At 41.0% G+C, this 14,238-nt stretch overlaps 1 protein-coding gene across 1 annotated transcript in view; it reads right to left on the reverse strand.

Moving 5' to 3' along the window:
- Window positions 1-2,992: 2,992 nt before the first annotated feature.
- dync1i1a (dynein cytoplasmic 1 intermediate chain 1a) overlaps window positions 2,993-14,238 on the reverse strand; it is a gene marked incomplete at its 3' end in the record, with an annotated part of 46,379 nt that continues 35,133 nt past the window's right edge. Inside the window, exons 12-16 of the mRNA XM_087174701.1 lie at window positions 11,762-11,908; window positions 9,783-9,896; window positions 9,385-9,518; window positions 8,664-8,808; window positions 2,993-3,133 (exon numbers count right to left, since the gene is read on the reverse strand). Of these exons, the coding sequence (XP_087030827.1) occupies window positions 2,993-3,133; window positions 8,664-8,808; window positions 9,385-9,518; window positions 9,783-9,896; window positions 11,762-11,908 (681 nt within the window). The remainder of the gene's footprint in view (window positions 3,134-8,663; window positions 8,809-9,384; window positions 9,519-9,782; window positions 9,897-11,761; window positions 11,909-14,238) is intronic.

Raw genomic sequence — 14,238 nt, forward strand, 5'->3', positions numbered from 1 at the left:
TCTTTGCTTCCTTGACCTGCAGCACGGTGAGTAACTTTACATTTAAAATAAGTGTAAATACTATGTGAGGAGATAATAAACATTTATGAAATTCTCCAATAACACCTCCAGCCTGCCCCCTGCAGGCAATGACTGTAATAGTTGTAGTTGTTTCTTTCTTGTTAACAGCTGCTGTTTTAATATGTTTGACCTTTCATATTTTATTCATGATAAATATAGCTTGCTTAAAGTGAATGAGTGAATTTGTAATCAAGTTGCAAGCCAGTTCCATCTAAACACAACTCCTAACTAGCTTCCATTTCTAAACAAAATGCACTGAAAAACAGATTTATCCTTATAGCATGTTTCTTGAGCCCCAATTTCTTTTTATTTAATGACCTTCTTACTGTTTTCACTAATCTTCTTAATTCTAATTGGAAAATGGGAGCACTGTGGCATTATAGACTAATTTACAGAACAAATTAACAACATAAAAAGGGCAACTTTATCCAAATACGCCAGAAGTTAAACAAACATAGCTGTCAACTTCTCATTCAAAGGTGGACACAAGGATATTTACTGTATAATAACTGCCTTCATGTTTGCTGTTGTGGGTGAGCTGATGCTCGTTTTAGTAAACAGCAGTGCTCATGTTGCACCTTTAAAAACCAAAAACCATCTGTAGTGTTTCCATAAACTGTTCTTGACATGTGGCAGGCGAGTCTGACACATGTCACCGGTGGAGACAGAGCCCTTGGCATCATGTCGCCTCACACACCGAGCTCCTGCGTATTTAAAGCAGCACTAACCACAGACTGACTGTCATTAGTCTGCTAGCTTCCACCGCTCCGCTCGAGTGGATCTGTACTGTATCTGTATTGGCTGTACATGTGTGTGTGTGTGTGTGTGTGTGTGTGTGTGTGTGTGTGGTGGAAATGAGAACCAGGCGTGCTTGCACTGCTCCGTTAATGTCGTTATGACTGTGTGTTTTTAATATGACGGCAACAATGGGAAGTCTGTTGCTATTAAACCGACTGTGTGAGTGAATGTGTGTGCATGTGTTTGGTACATCCGGTTGTATGTGTGCGTCTGAGCAAATGTTTCTCATGAAGCACATTGTTAGCCGAGTTAGGCCATCGATAATGAACTCTTCCTTTGTCAGTGAAAAGGCCGCTGTTGAGGGAACCATGGGAAACTTGTCATCTGTGCTGCAGAGGGAAGACACACCACCAGTGATGGGATCAGCGATTGAGAGTGGGGTTAAAACAAGAAGAAAAGAGAGATTAGATGAGACAATGGAAATGATTTCACCCACGAAATCCCGGGTGATGAGATATGAATTTTATGTATGTGTACAGTGCGAAGGGGCTGCAAGAAAATGAGACGAATACGGAGCAAAAGAGCATTATGAAAGAGGGAGGAGAATGTCTGTAGAGATGCAGACTCGTATTAAGGTTGAAGGCACTGTGGGTGTTGTCTCCATGGAAACCAAGAGCGAAGGAGAATGGAGGATCCTTTTATCCCTACTTTTACCTGAGTGATCAAAGGTTTGGTGCCTACTCCGCTATGAGAGTTGTATCAAAAGTATGGTTTTCAGACTCACAGCTGAAGTTATATTGTCACCATAATGCAACTTAAAGGAATGGTAAATGGACTGCACTTATATAGGGCTTTTCTATTCTTATTGACCACTCAAACCTCTTTACACTACAAGACACATTCACCCATTCATTGACATATTCATACAGCAATTTTTCTGTCACATTTACTGATTAGTGGATGACCCGCTTCAGTAAGGAGGAATAGCTCAGACATTTTGGGAAAAATGATTATCTGCTTTCTTGCCGAGAGTTAGATGAGAAGATTGATATCACATTCATATCTGTACGGTAAATATGAAGCTGCGTAGCTTAGCTTAGCATAAAGACACAGGTAGCCTGCCTCTGCCCAATGCTTACTAATCAACTCATTATTGTTCTTGTTGGTTTCATTCAAAAATAAAAATAAAATAAAACTCAGTCTAAAACTGGAAACGTTTCCTGATTTCAATCAGACACCTAAGAATTTAACCAAAAATTCAATGTAAAATTATGATATTGGTCAATTTTTGTAATATTTGTGCATGAATGTGATAGTGATCTTCTCATCTAACTCTAGCCAAGAAAGCAAATAAGTGTGTTTCCCAAAATGTGGAACTATTGCTTCAAACCAATAACAAACTGCAAAGAATTTGTGGAAAATAATTCAAAGACTAAACACGTTTGACAATGAACTGGCATGAATCTGTGTTTCATAAAATGACCATGAATAATTCAGTTCAGATTGTCAATATCTGAGTGTCTGAGTTATTATCTTAAATTATATATTTATTATGTTTTATTAACTATTTGATATCCTATACATTTCAACTTTAAAATAAGATGAGCTATTATTTACTGGCCTTAAATGCACTCATCTTAAAATAAATGAGAATCTCGTCCCCTGGCCTGAACTTTCTGTTTTTATTATTTTCATCTCCAGCATGGGACTGTGGACTGAGGGCTGGGGCTCGTGGTCTCCTGCACATCTGTGTGCTTCACTGATGGAACAGATTGTGGGGGGGAGATGGGACAGGGTGGTGGGTTAACGTTGGACAGAGGCTGCAGGAATGTTAGCGGGATGGCTGGGTGGGAGCCGGGATGAGGAGATGTCACCCGGTCTGATTTAAAGCGAGGGCTGTGGGAAACGCCCACAGGGGAATCTTGAACCATGTGTGTGTGTGTGTGTGTGTGTGTGTGTGTGTGTGTGTGTGTGTGTGTGTGGGAAGGGATGTGGAGGGGTTGGTGGTGGGGTGTGGGGTTGATGGGAGGGAAAGGCCTGGGTGTTTGGTTGTGCGGTTCGGGCTGAGGCCCAGTGACAGGCCCCGAGGACACCAAACACACACGCACATCAACACACAAAGAGATGACACAGAAAACACGCCCACAATGACCTATATTCACCCACCAGTACACACACACACACACACACACACCTCAGTGTCGTTGTTGAGGTTCCACAGGTCTAAGCGGCCCATGCCATCTACAGCAGCAAAGATCGCAGGGTTCACAGGTGACCACATGACGTCATACACATAGTCTGCGTTGTCCTCAAACGAGTACAGAGGCTTGTTGTGCTGAAAAAGAGGAAGAGAGGATATCTGTGTGAGTGTGTATGACTGAGATGGTGTGAAAAAAACATTGGAGAGAAAAAGAGAGAGAGAGTTAGGGATTACAGCAGATGACACACTAGAAAGAAAAGAGAAGAGAGAGAGAGAGAGAGAGAGAAGGAATGGAGAGAGGGAGTGAGTGAGTTTCAGACAGAGTGGCGCTGCCTCAGCCTTGGGGCCTGTCTGGGTGCACAGCCTAATTAAAAAGCCTAGCACATTCACACAGCGCCATAAAACCGCTGGGAGAGATGAAAGGGAGGGCCCCTCCACAAGGTGTACTGTAACCTCAACACAACAGCTGTCTGAGAGAGAGAGAGGGAGAGAGAGAGAGAGAGTGTGTGTAGTCCAACCAACGCTGAATGTTTAAGACCTATACCAATATCAGTATTTTAGTGTAAAAAATATCTATAAGCAGAGGAGAACAAGATGAAAAAAATGACTCAAAGTAGGCTAAAATAGTTCGCTGATGATTTTTTTTGTCAAATTAGGTTACAGTCAGAGGTTTGAGAACAAATGTAGTCAGTGAAAGTCTTTAGAAGTGTATTAAAATCGTGTACACATTGTATTGTATTGTAGAAATACGGTGGCCCCCACTGCCCAAAAAAAGCTATAATGGACAAAAAGCTCAACACAGATATTAGTGTCTGTGTGTGTGTGTGTGTGTGTGTGTGTGTGTGTGTGTGTGTGTATATCCCCATCTCTCAGACTGGCTGTTAGGATTCCAGAGGCTTACAAACTGCATTCCTGACAGGTAGAGTGGGAGGGGTGGAAGACAGGAGACAGGTTGGCTGGAAGAGCAAATGAAGGAATGTAGTCTCTTTTTCTCTCTCCTCCTCATGCCTTCTCTCTTTTTTTTCCTCCATCACCTTTACTCTCTCGCACCATAGTTGCTCTGAAAGGCTGTGAGACCTGCAGACACACAGCGGTACACACACACACACACACACACACATGCACACACACACACACACAAACCAAACAGGGCCAAGCCAATTTCAAGCCTCGATTGAACCTGTTTTCCAGCCGAACAGGTGACAGCAGAGGTAATTTTTCTCCACCTCACTGTTTCAGCATTCGATCAGCTGGGCGGCCCCTGTTTATGCTCTCTACTTGTTTTAGTCTGTGTCCCCATTACTGCTTGACTTAACTCTTTTACTCATCTTCTATCTCTACAATATTTCATATCCACTGGTTTTATGTAAAGCCAAAACCAAATTAACACATAACGTAAGAGTTAAGATGAGATGAGTCCTCTTTCTATCTTCCGACTACTCAAAATATAAACTACTATTTTACTGTTGTCTGGCCATAATCTACCCATCTTAAATAAGGTGATTTGGGTAAATAATCTGCAGCAACAAGTCTTAAAACTAATCTTAAAATTAAGCTTAATCCTTGTGGCGCCGCACGTGAAGTAACTGCTTGTCATTATCTTACCTGTGCTCAGGAGATGGGATGTTTCGTGCACGTTTGAACTTGAAAACCATTATTGATACACTGGATACTGATAGTTAACGTCAAAGTGCAATGGCAATTTATTGTTTGGTTACCCTCCCATGTCTCTGAACAAGTTAACCAGCTAAGAAAATGGATGAATGGGTGGATGTAAGGTTAGTTAAGCATTTAATTCGGAAGATATTGATGATAAAAAAATTGTTTCCTTCACAGTCACACTAGTAAATTCCCACTGAAATAATACAAACCATAAATTACTATCCAGTACTACAATTGTTAAAAGTCCCATATTTTACACTTTTCCAGTGTTTTATTTGAAGTTTTGCTATCCATAAGAAGATATATTTAGGTACCAAAAACCATTGCAATGTAGTTTTACATCTCCTCTCTCAGGCTTCTCTCTGGAGCTTTAGTAACAACAGGTCGGTGAGCCAATCATACAACAGGGTCTGAGCCTCTCTTCTGATTGGCTGGCTGTCTCCTGAGTGACTAAATAAAAATATAGCAGATATCAGGTAAAAGCAACAGAATCCTGCAAGGCTGGATGGTGAGTCCAGATAGGCCAGAGTGAGGGCAGTGACTGCTTTGGTGACATCACAAAGTTATGGAAGTCCTGACGGCTTGTTTTAAGACACAGTTTCTGAATTCAGGCTCTGTGCATTCCTCCATGGACTGAGTGCTTTGATACTTTCACAGTATAAAATAAAACCTACACCTGTTTAATAATAAAAAAGACATGGAATTCTCACCTTACACAGTATGGGACCTTTAACAAGTTTGTGTTTGCTGTCTCAAAATTCAAACTGTTACAAAGGTTGTGAGTGTTACATAAACCTCTCATCACTCCACCCTCCAGAAGGACCAATCCATCTCTTCTCTGCAGCAGCCAGAGTCTTACAATCTCACTGGATACATCCTGGTGCATCTGCCACAGGATGTGTGCTAACTTAGCTTCACACCAGATTTAACAACCACACACTGTGGGGACTGAGAAGTTGTCTTCAAATTAAGAACTGTTATGAAACGTTTCATAAGCGGAGATGTAAGAGCACACCAGGACTAAACCCTTGACAGAATCTCATTTTCTCCTTTCCAAATATATCTACAGACACTCATCTGAAATATTATCAACACTCATTAACAATCACCTGAGCTGACAGTGATGCAGGCCTTTAATTAACTTCTTAAGAGAGCAAAAGTGGAATGATTATGCTTCATCCAATCACTTAATAGACGCTGGTTTTGGGGTCAAGAGAGCAAGACGGTTCAAGCTATGCACAATTATAAACCCACTCCCAGCTGTCGTGACGTCTTCACACTCTGGCTGACTCGAAGTGTTTTCACTAACCACAATATTTGCACCGCTGAGTGTAAAAACATCAGCAGACTCCTGTACGGCGGCCTTTTTGAACTGCGAGGGCAAACGTGCGTGTGAATGCAAAGAGAATCCCAAATGTGTGTGTGTGTGCGTGCATGTTGGTGTGTTACAACAGTTTGTGATGGCTGTGATTGGTGGGTTGAAGGCAAACCTCAAGGGGATTTTAGGTAAGCAACGGCAGCTTGCTCAAGGTGTACGAGAGGCATGTGTGGTGTCTATGTTTACACACACGCGCACACATGCATACACACACACACACACACACACACACACACACACACACACACACACACACACACACACACACACACACAGGTATTTTGCCTGCCCACATACAAACATGGCTTATATGGGATAAGAGACAGACGCACATTCCTGTGGTGCCCCTCAAAGGAAAGGGAATTCCCAAATCCTGAAAAATAACCCGCTCTCCTGATGAAAATCCACAGAAATGTTTTAATATGTGTCATGGGACCCTTTGCACGTGACTTATGGACTGGCTGCATGCAAACATGAGCTAAAATTCATCTTTACTGCCTGTCATAGCCAAGTATAAAAACTGTAACTGGATCTTGCATAAAGCGAAAGGTATTATGCAATATGCATTATGTATTTTCCTTACATTGAATAGTTCTCTCTTTGATTTCTGGTTGTTTTTGCTGTTTGACGCCCTGCTCATGTTGATCTCTCTGTCCTTCAACGTTAGTATCACTTTCCACTATAACCATGAATTTTTATTTGTCTTTAAAATGCCCCACGGCCGTTTTCCACTCACTCACACTCCTGCTGACTCTTTTATCCGTTGTCCTCTCCTGCTGGTTTCTTTCCATCCTTCCTTCCTGCCTTCTTCAATCTTTAATTCTCTATTTTATTAACACAATCATATTTTCTTCTCTGTTCAATTACCTGAAGTTAACAATGCAATGTCTCAGCTTATAGGTCGTACCATAAATAAAGTATCTGTCTATCTATCTTTCTATCCATCTATCTATCTACACCATCCTATTACAATCACAGAATATCTTCAACTCTTCTGTGCAGTATCTCAGATTTACCAAAGCGTTCTCCTTTGTGTCTCACGACCTCCACCGCTGCCAAAAGTGTCCTTTGAATGAGTTAGCTAACTTTTCTATTCTCCAACCATCTCTCTGACAGAAACAGTGACTGTTTCCTTTTTACTGCCACTAAAATGCTGCCAAATGGAATTCATCACATCGGTTTGAAAGGAGAACAAATGCCCTGAGTGGACGAGGTCACTCAAAACCAGCGAGGGGAGGAGTGCCCACCTTCAGAATGTGTCTGAATTAGATCCACTGAGTGCCCCTGCAGGCGGCAGCCAGCACTGGTCCCATAAATGCATTTGGGTTTTGCAGGGATGGGGGACGAGTGGCGCTCGCATACAGGACACACACAATTTTTGAACAATACCAAATTGGTATTGGTAAATGTAATTAATGTGGCTTCAGTTCAATTTATTACCAAAAGACAAACTAATTATTGGCTAGGTCACTCTGGCCTATCATTGGTCCTTGGTCTTTCAAAATACGTAAGTGCAAATAAGCAGTGTTGACAACTTAGCGTCCTTGTTGCTAGATTAACTGACTTTTCAGACTTTTTTGCAAAAAGAGCAACTAGCGACAACTCTAGCAACTTTTTGGGACAAACCCTCACTACTCTCTGTAGAAGAGAGTTGCCAGTTTTGCCCCACGAGCGCGAGGTCAAGTTTTTCTTCCACACGCACACATCTAACTTTCTCTCTGAGTGATGATTTTACAAGTAAAGATAGCCAAAATCACAGCACAGCCATTATCTTTAACTTATGTGTTTGAAACCTGAAACCAGCTAGGCGGAATGCAAATACTACACAGTCCAGCCATATATTAGGTTTTGATTTAGTCTTGTTTAAAATAAAATCCTGTTCATGTCATAATCATTCTTTGTCCTGGAGTGATGGTGACAAATTTTCTACTTTTCCTGTGAAGGCAAAATCAGCTACGTTGGATATTTTTGCCCTGAGTTATGCGTCACCAGGCAAATCTTCCTCTGATGTCCAGCCTACTTCTATACTATTGGCAGTAAACCTGTTTTTACCATCTATAAAACTACACCATTTAATTAGTACATCTTACTGGTGGTGAGGCACAGCCTGAGAGGAAACTGCCTGGCAGGCTAAACTCAGGTTAAATTAACCAGTGTTCCAAAATAATTTGTGCAACAAAAAGTTCCACTTGTCAAAGTTTCAATATCACAACAGTTTTGTCATTGACACAAACGCTTTTGCACTTTGCTATTGAATCATTTCACGGCACACCCACACAGTATCCATATACCCGGCCACACAACTCACCCACATTATTCCCCAACACACACACACACACACACACACACACACAAACACACACACACACACACACGCAGACGCGCACACACACACGCAGACGCGCACACACACACACACAGACACACAAGTAGTAAGAGACTGATTTTCAAAAAGTTGCTCACCTGCAGTTCTCAGCTTTACCCCCCCCCCTGTCTCACACACACATACGCACACACATATATTTATATTTCTGCTCTGCCAGTCCACAATCAACCCCCCACACATCCCCTCTCGCTCTCTCTCACACACACACACACACACACAAAAGTACACACACATTATACCTTGGTGCTCCAGAGTTTGACAGTCCAGTCAAAGGAGGATGTGATGAAGAGGTGGGAAAAGTCCACGGTGCCCACTGCGCTGTGACAGCTGATGCCCGTCACTGGCCCCTGGTGGCCCTCGAACATCTCACAGATACCTGCCTTACTGGAGATGGACAACACAAGTATAAAATTCATAACTTTCTAAGCACTGCAGTTGTCTCACATTGGGTAAATATAAAAGGGTGAAGTAGTTTGTGTCTCATTGCGGATACTCATGCTAAAAACAAATTCACAGCACATAACAGAGCTTTGAGTTAAAATCATTAACTCTTTGAATTCATTTTTCTTAAAACAAGTGAAACTATTTAATCTTATTCCAAATTAATTTTAATGTTTCAATCATTTCCAAGGCCACAAAGCAAAAATAAACATTAATAAATTTAATTAGAAAAAACCTCAACATGCCTCCTAAATGTATATTTAGAGTTATTTTATATTATTATACATATATTCTCTAGATTATGTAAGCAGAAAAATTAAACAAAGACTTAAATCACCTCTCGGCACTATGAGCACCGTGACCGTGTTATATCCTGTGACCATTTATGAACATGTGTATAACAGTGTGTGTGTGTGTGTGTGTGTGTGTGTGTGTGTGTGTGTGTGTGTGTGTGTGTGTGTGTGTGTGTGTGTGTGTGTGTGTGTGTGTGTGTGTGTGTGTGTGTGTGTGTATACTTACCTGCCATGTCTGGATGCAGTGTAGACAGTGCCCTCCTCACTCCCCACCACATAGTTGTTAACGTCTCCTGTGGGAAAGGCCATGCCTGTCACCGCCACCGGTTTGGATTTATTGTACACTAGTTCCATGGTCTCCTACACACACACACACACACACACACACACACACACACACACACACACACACACACACACACACACACAGGCAAGCATTAATGTGAGCCCATAAACACAAGTTCAAAAACACAAACATGCCTCTACACGTCCATCAAAATACATGTGGAATCGCAGGTACATTTTACCAGTTATTGAGTCATAAAATAGTGAATAATGTTTTTTAAGATACGGGTTGCAGCAGGTTGTGTTGACTGTGTGATAAGTGAAGAGTGTGTTGTGTACCTGTGGCTGGGAGAGCATGTCCAGACTCCAGGAGCACATCCTGCCGTCTGTAGACACAGTGATCAGGTTGTTGGCATTCTGGGTGCCAACCACGTTCACGCAGTACACTGGGTGCTACACAGACGCGCGCGCGCACACACACACACACACACACACACACACACACACACACACGCACACACGTGAATATAAACAAAGCGATACAGCCAAACAGGCACATAAGAGGATGTGGGTGGGAACACACACTTGCACAACGCATAACACCACGTTTTCAATATCTCATAACTCCTCTGTGAAATGACACAGTCCCTACTGAAACGCTTGTTACTCCACTGCATATCGTGATCACAATGATAAATCATGATTATTAGTCTTATTGATTAGAAGCATAATAACTTCTCTGGACATTTGGAACCTTACATAATAAATATTGGGATAATTGGCTGTCAGGGAAATTAAATATCTCAATAATTTCATAAATGAATATTAATAGAATTAGATTTTAAACATGATGATGTAACTTTACCCTTAAGCACATGACATCATTAGATACTCTGTGAACCAACATATGCAGCAGGCGAACAGACACCTCACATGCCAGTGTGCAGTCGTCCTTTTAAATGACTCTACGTAACCATTGTGTCATTACTGGGAAGTAATTGATTTGTGTACTGGGCCGAACAAAGAATCCATTCAGCAATCAGCACCGTGCTCGCTGGCTGGACTCACTGACTGGAGAGGACAAGAGCGACGGCCCCATTATTGGAGTCCACAGCCACTTTAAACCTAAAGCATGGATGGCATGTAGCAGTGTGTGTGTGAGTGTGTGTATGTGTGTGTGTGTGTGTGTGTGTGTGTGTCTACATGCCGTCTGTAGCTGTGATTATAGACAGCAAGCACGGATCTCAAGATATTGTTGGTGTATACTGGTCAGTTATTTGCTGAGGGTCATTGAGTTCACTGGAGCGCCCGAGCTGAACTGTCCTTCCAGTTATATCTACAGTATGACTGCTCACATCAAGTGTGTGATTTGGTGTGTTTGTCTATTGTGAGAACATTGAGTTTCAAAGCTTCTTCTTTCATGGGGACATACATCAAGCCATTGTCATATAAATGTCTTATCCTTCATCCACATTAACAGATACAGTAAAAACAAATTGTCTCTATCAGTTTCAAACTACCACCCACACAGTGTTGATGAAACAGATAACCAGAGTTTTTGAGCGTAAAAAATCATTCTTTATACATAAAACCAAATATACCTATGGATGTTTTTTTGTTTTCGAAATTAGAACTTTGATTGCTGCATATTTAGTCTCGAATGCCAAAGTGTCAGGAGTTTTAATGCTCCTTTGTAATGTTACTATTAAATCACTGTATTATATCCTTTTTAATGCAAATAATTTAAGCTTTTTCATGTAAGTCAGCTTGTTTTAGTGTTTGAAATCACATTGATCTGCAACTAGCAATTATTTTAATTGCTGTAAATGAATCATTTAGTCTATAAAATATCAGAAAATGTTTCCCAGTACACAAATACTGACTAATACTGTTTGTATGATATAAAATAAAGAAAAGAAGACAATCTTCAAATTTGAAAGGCTACAAACAGCAAGCCTTTGGTATTTGAGCGCCTGATAAAGGCATGTTAAACAGATGATCAAAACTGTGATCGATTCTCTGCAGATTCACTAATTAACTAATCGTTTCAACACTAAAAGCACTGTATGACTGTAGGCTTAAAAAATGAACTCTTAGACACGTGTCTGATTTTTAGAAAGAAATAAGAACATTTTAGGTTTCAGTTATGGATGCTTCACAGACGAAGTTACATGTAGTTGTTGACAAGTACATGAATTAACATTTAGGTCTGCTTACACCTACATCAGATTGTCTTACACACTAAAAATATCTGATGGGTACTGCAACTCTAACATGTTATGTTAGATGTTATGTGTGATGCTGAGAGTCAGCCTTACAGTGTGTGCAGCAGCAGACAGGGGAGTCCTCTGAACAGGGGTCCGACGGTGACTGCGGTTGTCCCACAGTACAATCTGCCCTGAGTAAGTGCCCCCCACCACCAGGTTGGGATGAAACCTGGCAAAGCCCACAGACACCACCGGGGACTGCGGAGAGAGAAGGATAAAGAGGAGGAGAGGATGAGAGAGCAAAATTACTGCATAGTATTCTGGTGTGAGGTTATTTTACAGGCAAGTAAAAAAAAATTTTAAAAAATAATGGACTGAAAAAAAGAGGAAGATGGTTAGAAAAGATAAAATGCTTAGATAAAACAGTAGATGGTAGGAAAAGAGCAAAAACAAAGAAATATGTGAACCGAAAACGGTAATGCTAGACGAAGCATGAGTGAGAAAGAGTGATCAAGGCATCATGATGGGTGGCAGACATCGGGCAGATAGACGGAGAGGGAGATGATGAGTCTGGCTATGGTGGGGGTCCGCCGACTAGAGGGGAAAGGGGCGATGCTGGGGTGGAGACCAGACAAAGAGGGGAATTGTGGTCCTCTTTCCCCCAGCCGTTTCACATTACAGCATCAAAACCCCAGCAGCCACTGGAGCGCTCACTGTAGCCTCCATCATGACAAGCGCACCCTTGAACTACCTCCCTCTCCAGTGCCGTGTTTATTGAGTTTTGGTTCCTCTTCACTGCTTGTCCCATGTGGGCTTCTGCGTGCAACAGCTAGCCTCGCCTGACCCAGAGCCACTGAAGCATCTGCGCTGAGGAGTGATGAGAAAATGTTTCAGCTACGTAGTGCTACAGGAGGGCAAGTGATGTTATGCACTGACAAATTTATCCTCCCCATCCATCCATCTAGCAAAGCAGCATAATCATGTCGTTAATTATGTTAATTTATAGGCACGACACAGCCAAGAGAGCATCCAACAAGAAGCTCAGAGACACAAATCACAATTTTGCAATTCGCAAAAGGATTGTTGCCTGATACAGTCATAGATTTTGTTGGAAGAACTGACACTGACAGATTTAATGTTCCTGAAAACGGTGCGTCTGCCATTTTGTTGTTGCGACAACAGCTCTGAGACTGTTTTTGGAGACAGTCTCTTCATTTATTATCAGAATCCTGCCAAATGAATTAATGGATTAACAAGGCAATGTTTGTATGATTGTTTATTTGAATACCTTTATAACAGAGTACATATTAAAATGTTCTATAAACTTTATGATACCATTATTTGTCATCGACTGTTAAATAAACAGTGAACTAATATAATTAAAATAAATATGATTTAAGAATTCAGACTAATTAGAATCACCGCCTTGCAGTTGTATGCCTCCGCTAAAATATGGTTACAATCTCCCCTTCTTGAGTTACAGCATTGAATAATGGCCAGAAGTGTTCTTGGAGAACATTATGATGCCACAGCGAAGTTGACCTTTGACCTTTTGGATATAAAATGTCATCACTTTATCATTTTATCCTATTAGATATTTGTGTTAAACTGTCACTGTGAATTATGACCAAAAACATGTTTTCTGAGGTGACAGTGACCTTTGACCACCAAATCAAATCAGTTCATCCTTGAGTCCAAGTGAACATTTGTGCCAAATTTGAAGATATCACCTTAAGGAGTTACTGAGATATTGCATTCACAACAATGTGACGGACATGTTGACAGACAACCCGAAATCAATATGCCTGCAGCCCGGGCTGTTGCCGGCGCAGAGCCACAATAAAAGCAGTAACAAATTAATGTTTGATTGATTGAAGAACCACTATAACAAACCCTCTCAGAAACAATAATGGCTTACATGAATCCCCTTAACCTATGAGAGAATTCATTGGACATTGTCAAATCTAAATCCAATAACGGTGATCAACTGTTAGATTAATGCTCCCCCGGGGCTGCAGGAGACCACCTGTTTGACTGAGGCTGGACATGACAGATTTTAACATTAGCCTCAATTTTATCAAAAACAGTTCTCCGTCTCCTAAAGCCAAGCTGTAACTTCATATTTATCCTTTACGGCTCATTAAAGCCTTCTGCCAACAGGCAACTTAGATGTTACACAGTGTTCCTTGAAAAGTTTAAAGGTCAAACCACTGTCAACTCTTGCATTGAATTTATATTTTTAACACCTCATTATTCAGAATATTCCCTCATAACTTTTTTAGCCCCAATTTCTTATAAATTATATAAATAAAGTTATTTTATGAAAATGAAGAGATATTGCTCAATAACTGAGCACTGAAGTTTATACCACTAAAAGTAAAAGGGCTAATCAATTTGTGGGGACTACTGGTATATAGTAACTGTGCTAAGGTAGCATCATCATTTCAAATAACTCACATTTGTCCTGGTGTACAGAAGATCAATATGAAGATCTTATGCAGACTGAGTCAATCTAAAAATCTGCAATAGTCTAACATTTGTATTACTTTTCATTTCTCTTTGCATTTCTTTCCCTCCTGCTCCCTCCC

Source organism: Seriola lalandi, unplaced genomic scaffold, assembly GCF_002814215.2.
Source record: "Seriola lalandi dorsalis isolate HSWRI2012SDOR001 ecotype SW California unplaced genomic scaffold, Sedor1 jcf7180002054374, whole genome shotgun sequence".
NCBI lineage: Eukaryota > Metazoa > Chordata > Actinopteri > Carangiformes > Carangidae > Seriola > Seriola lalandi.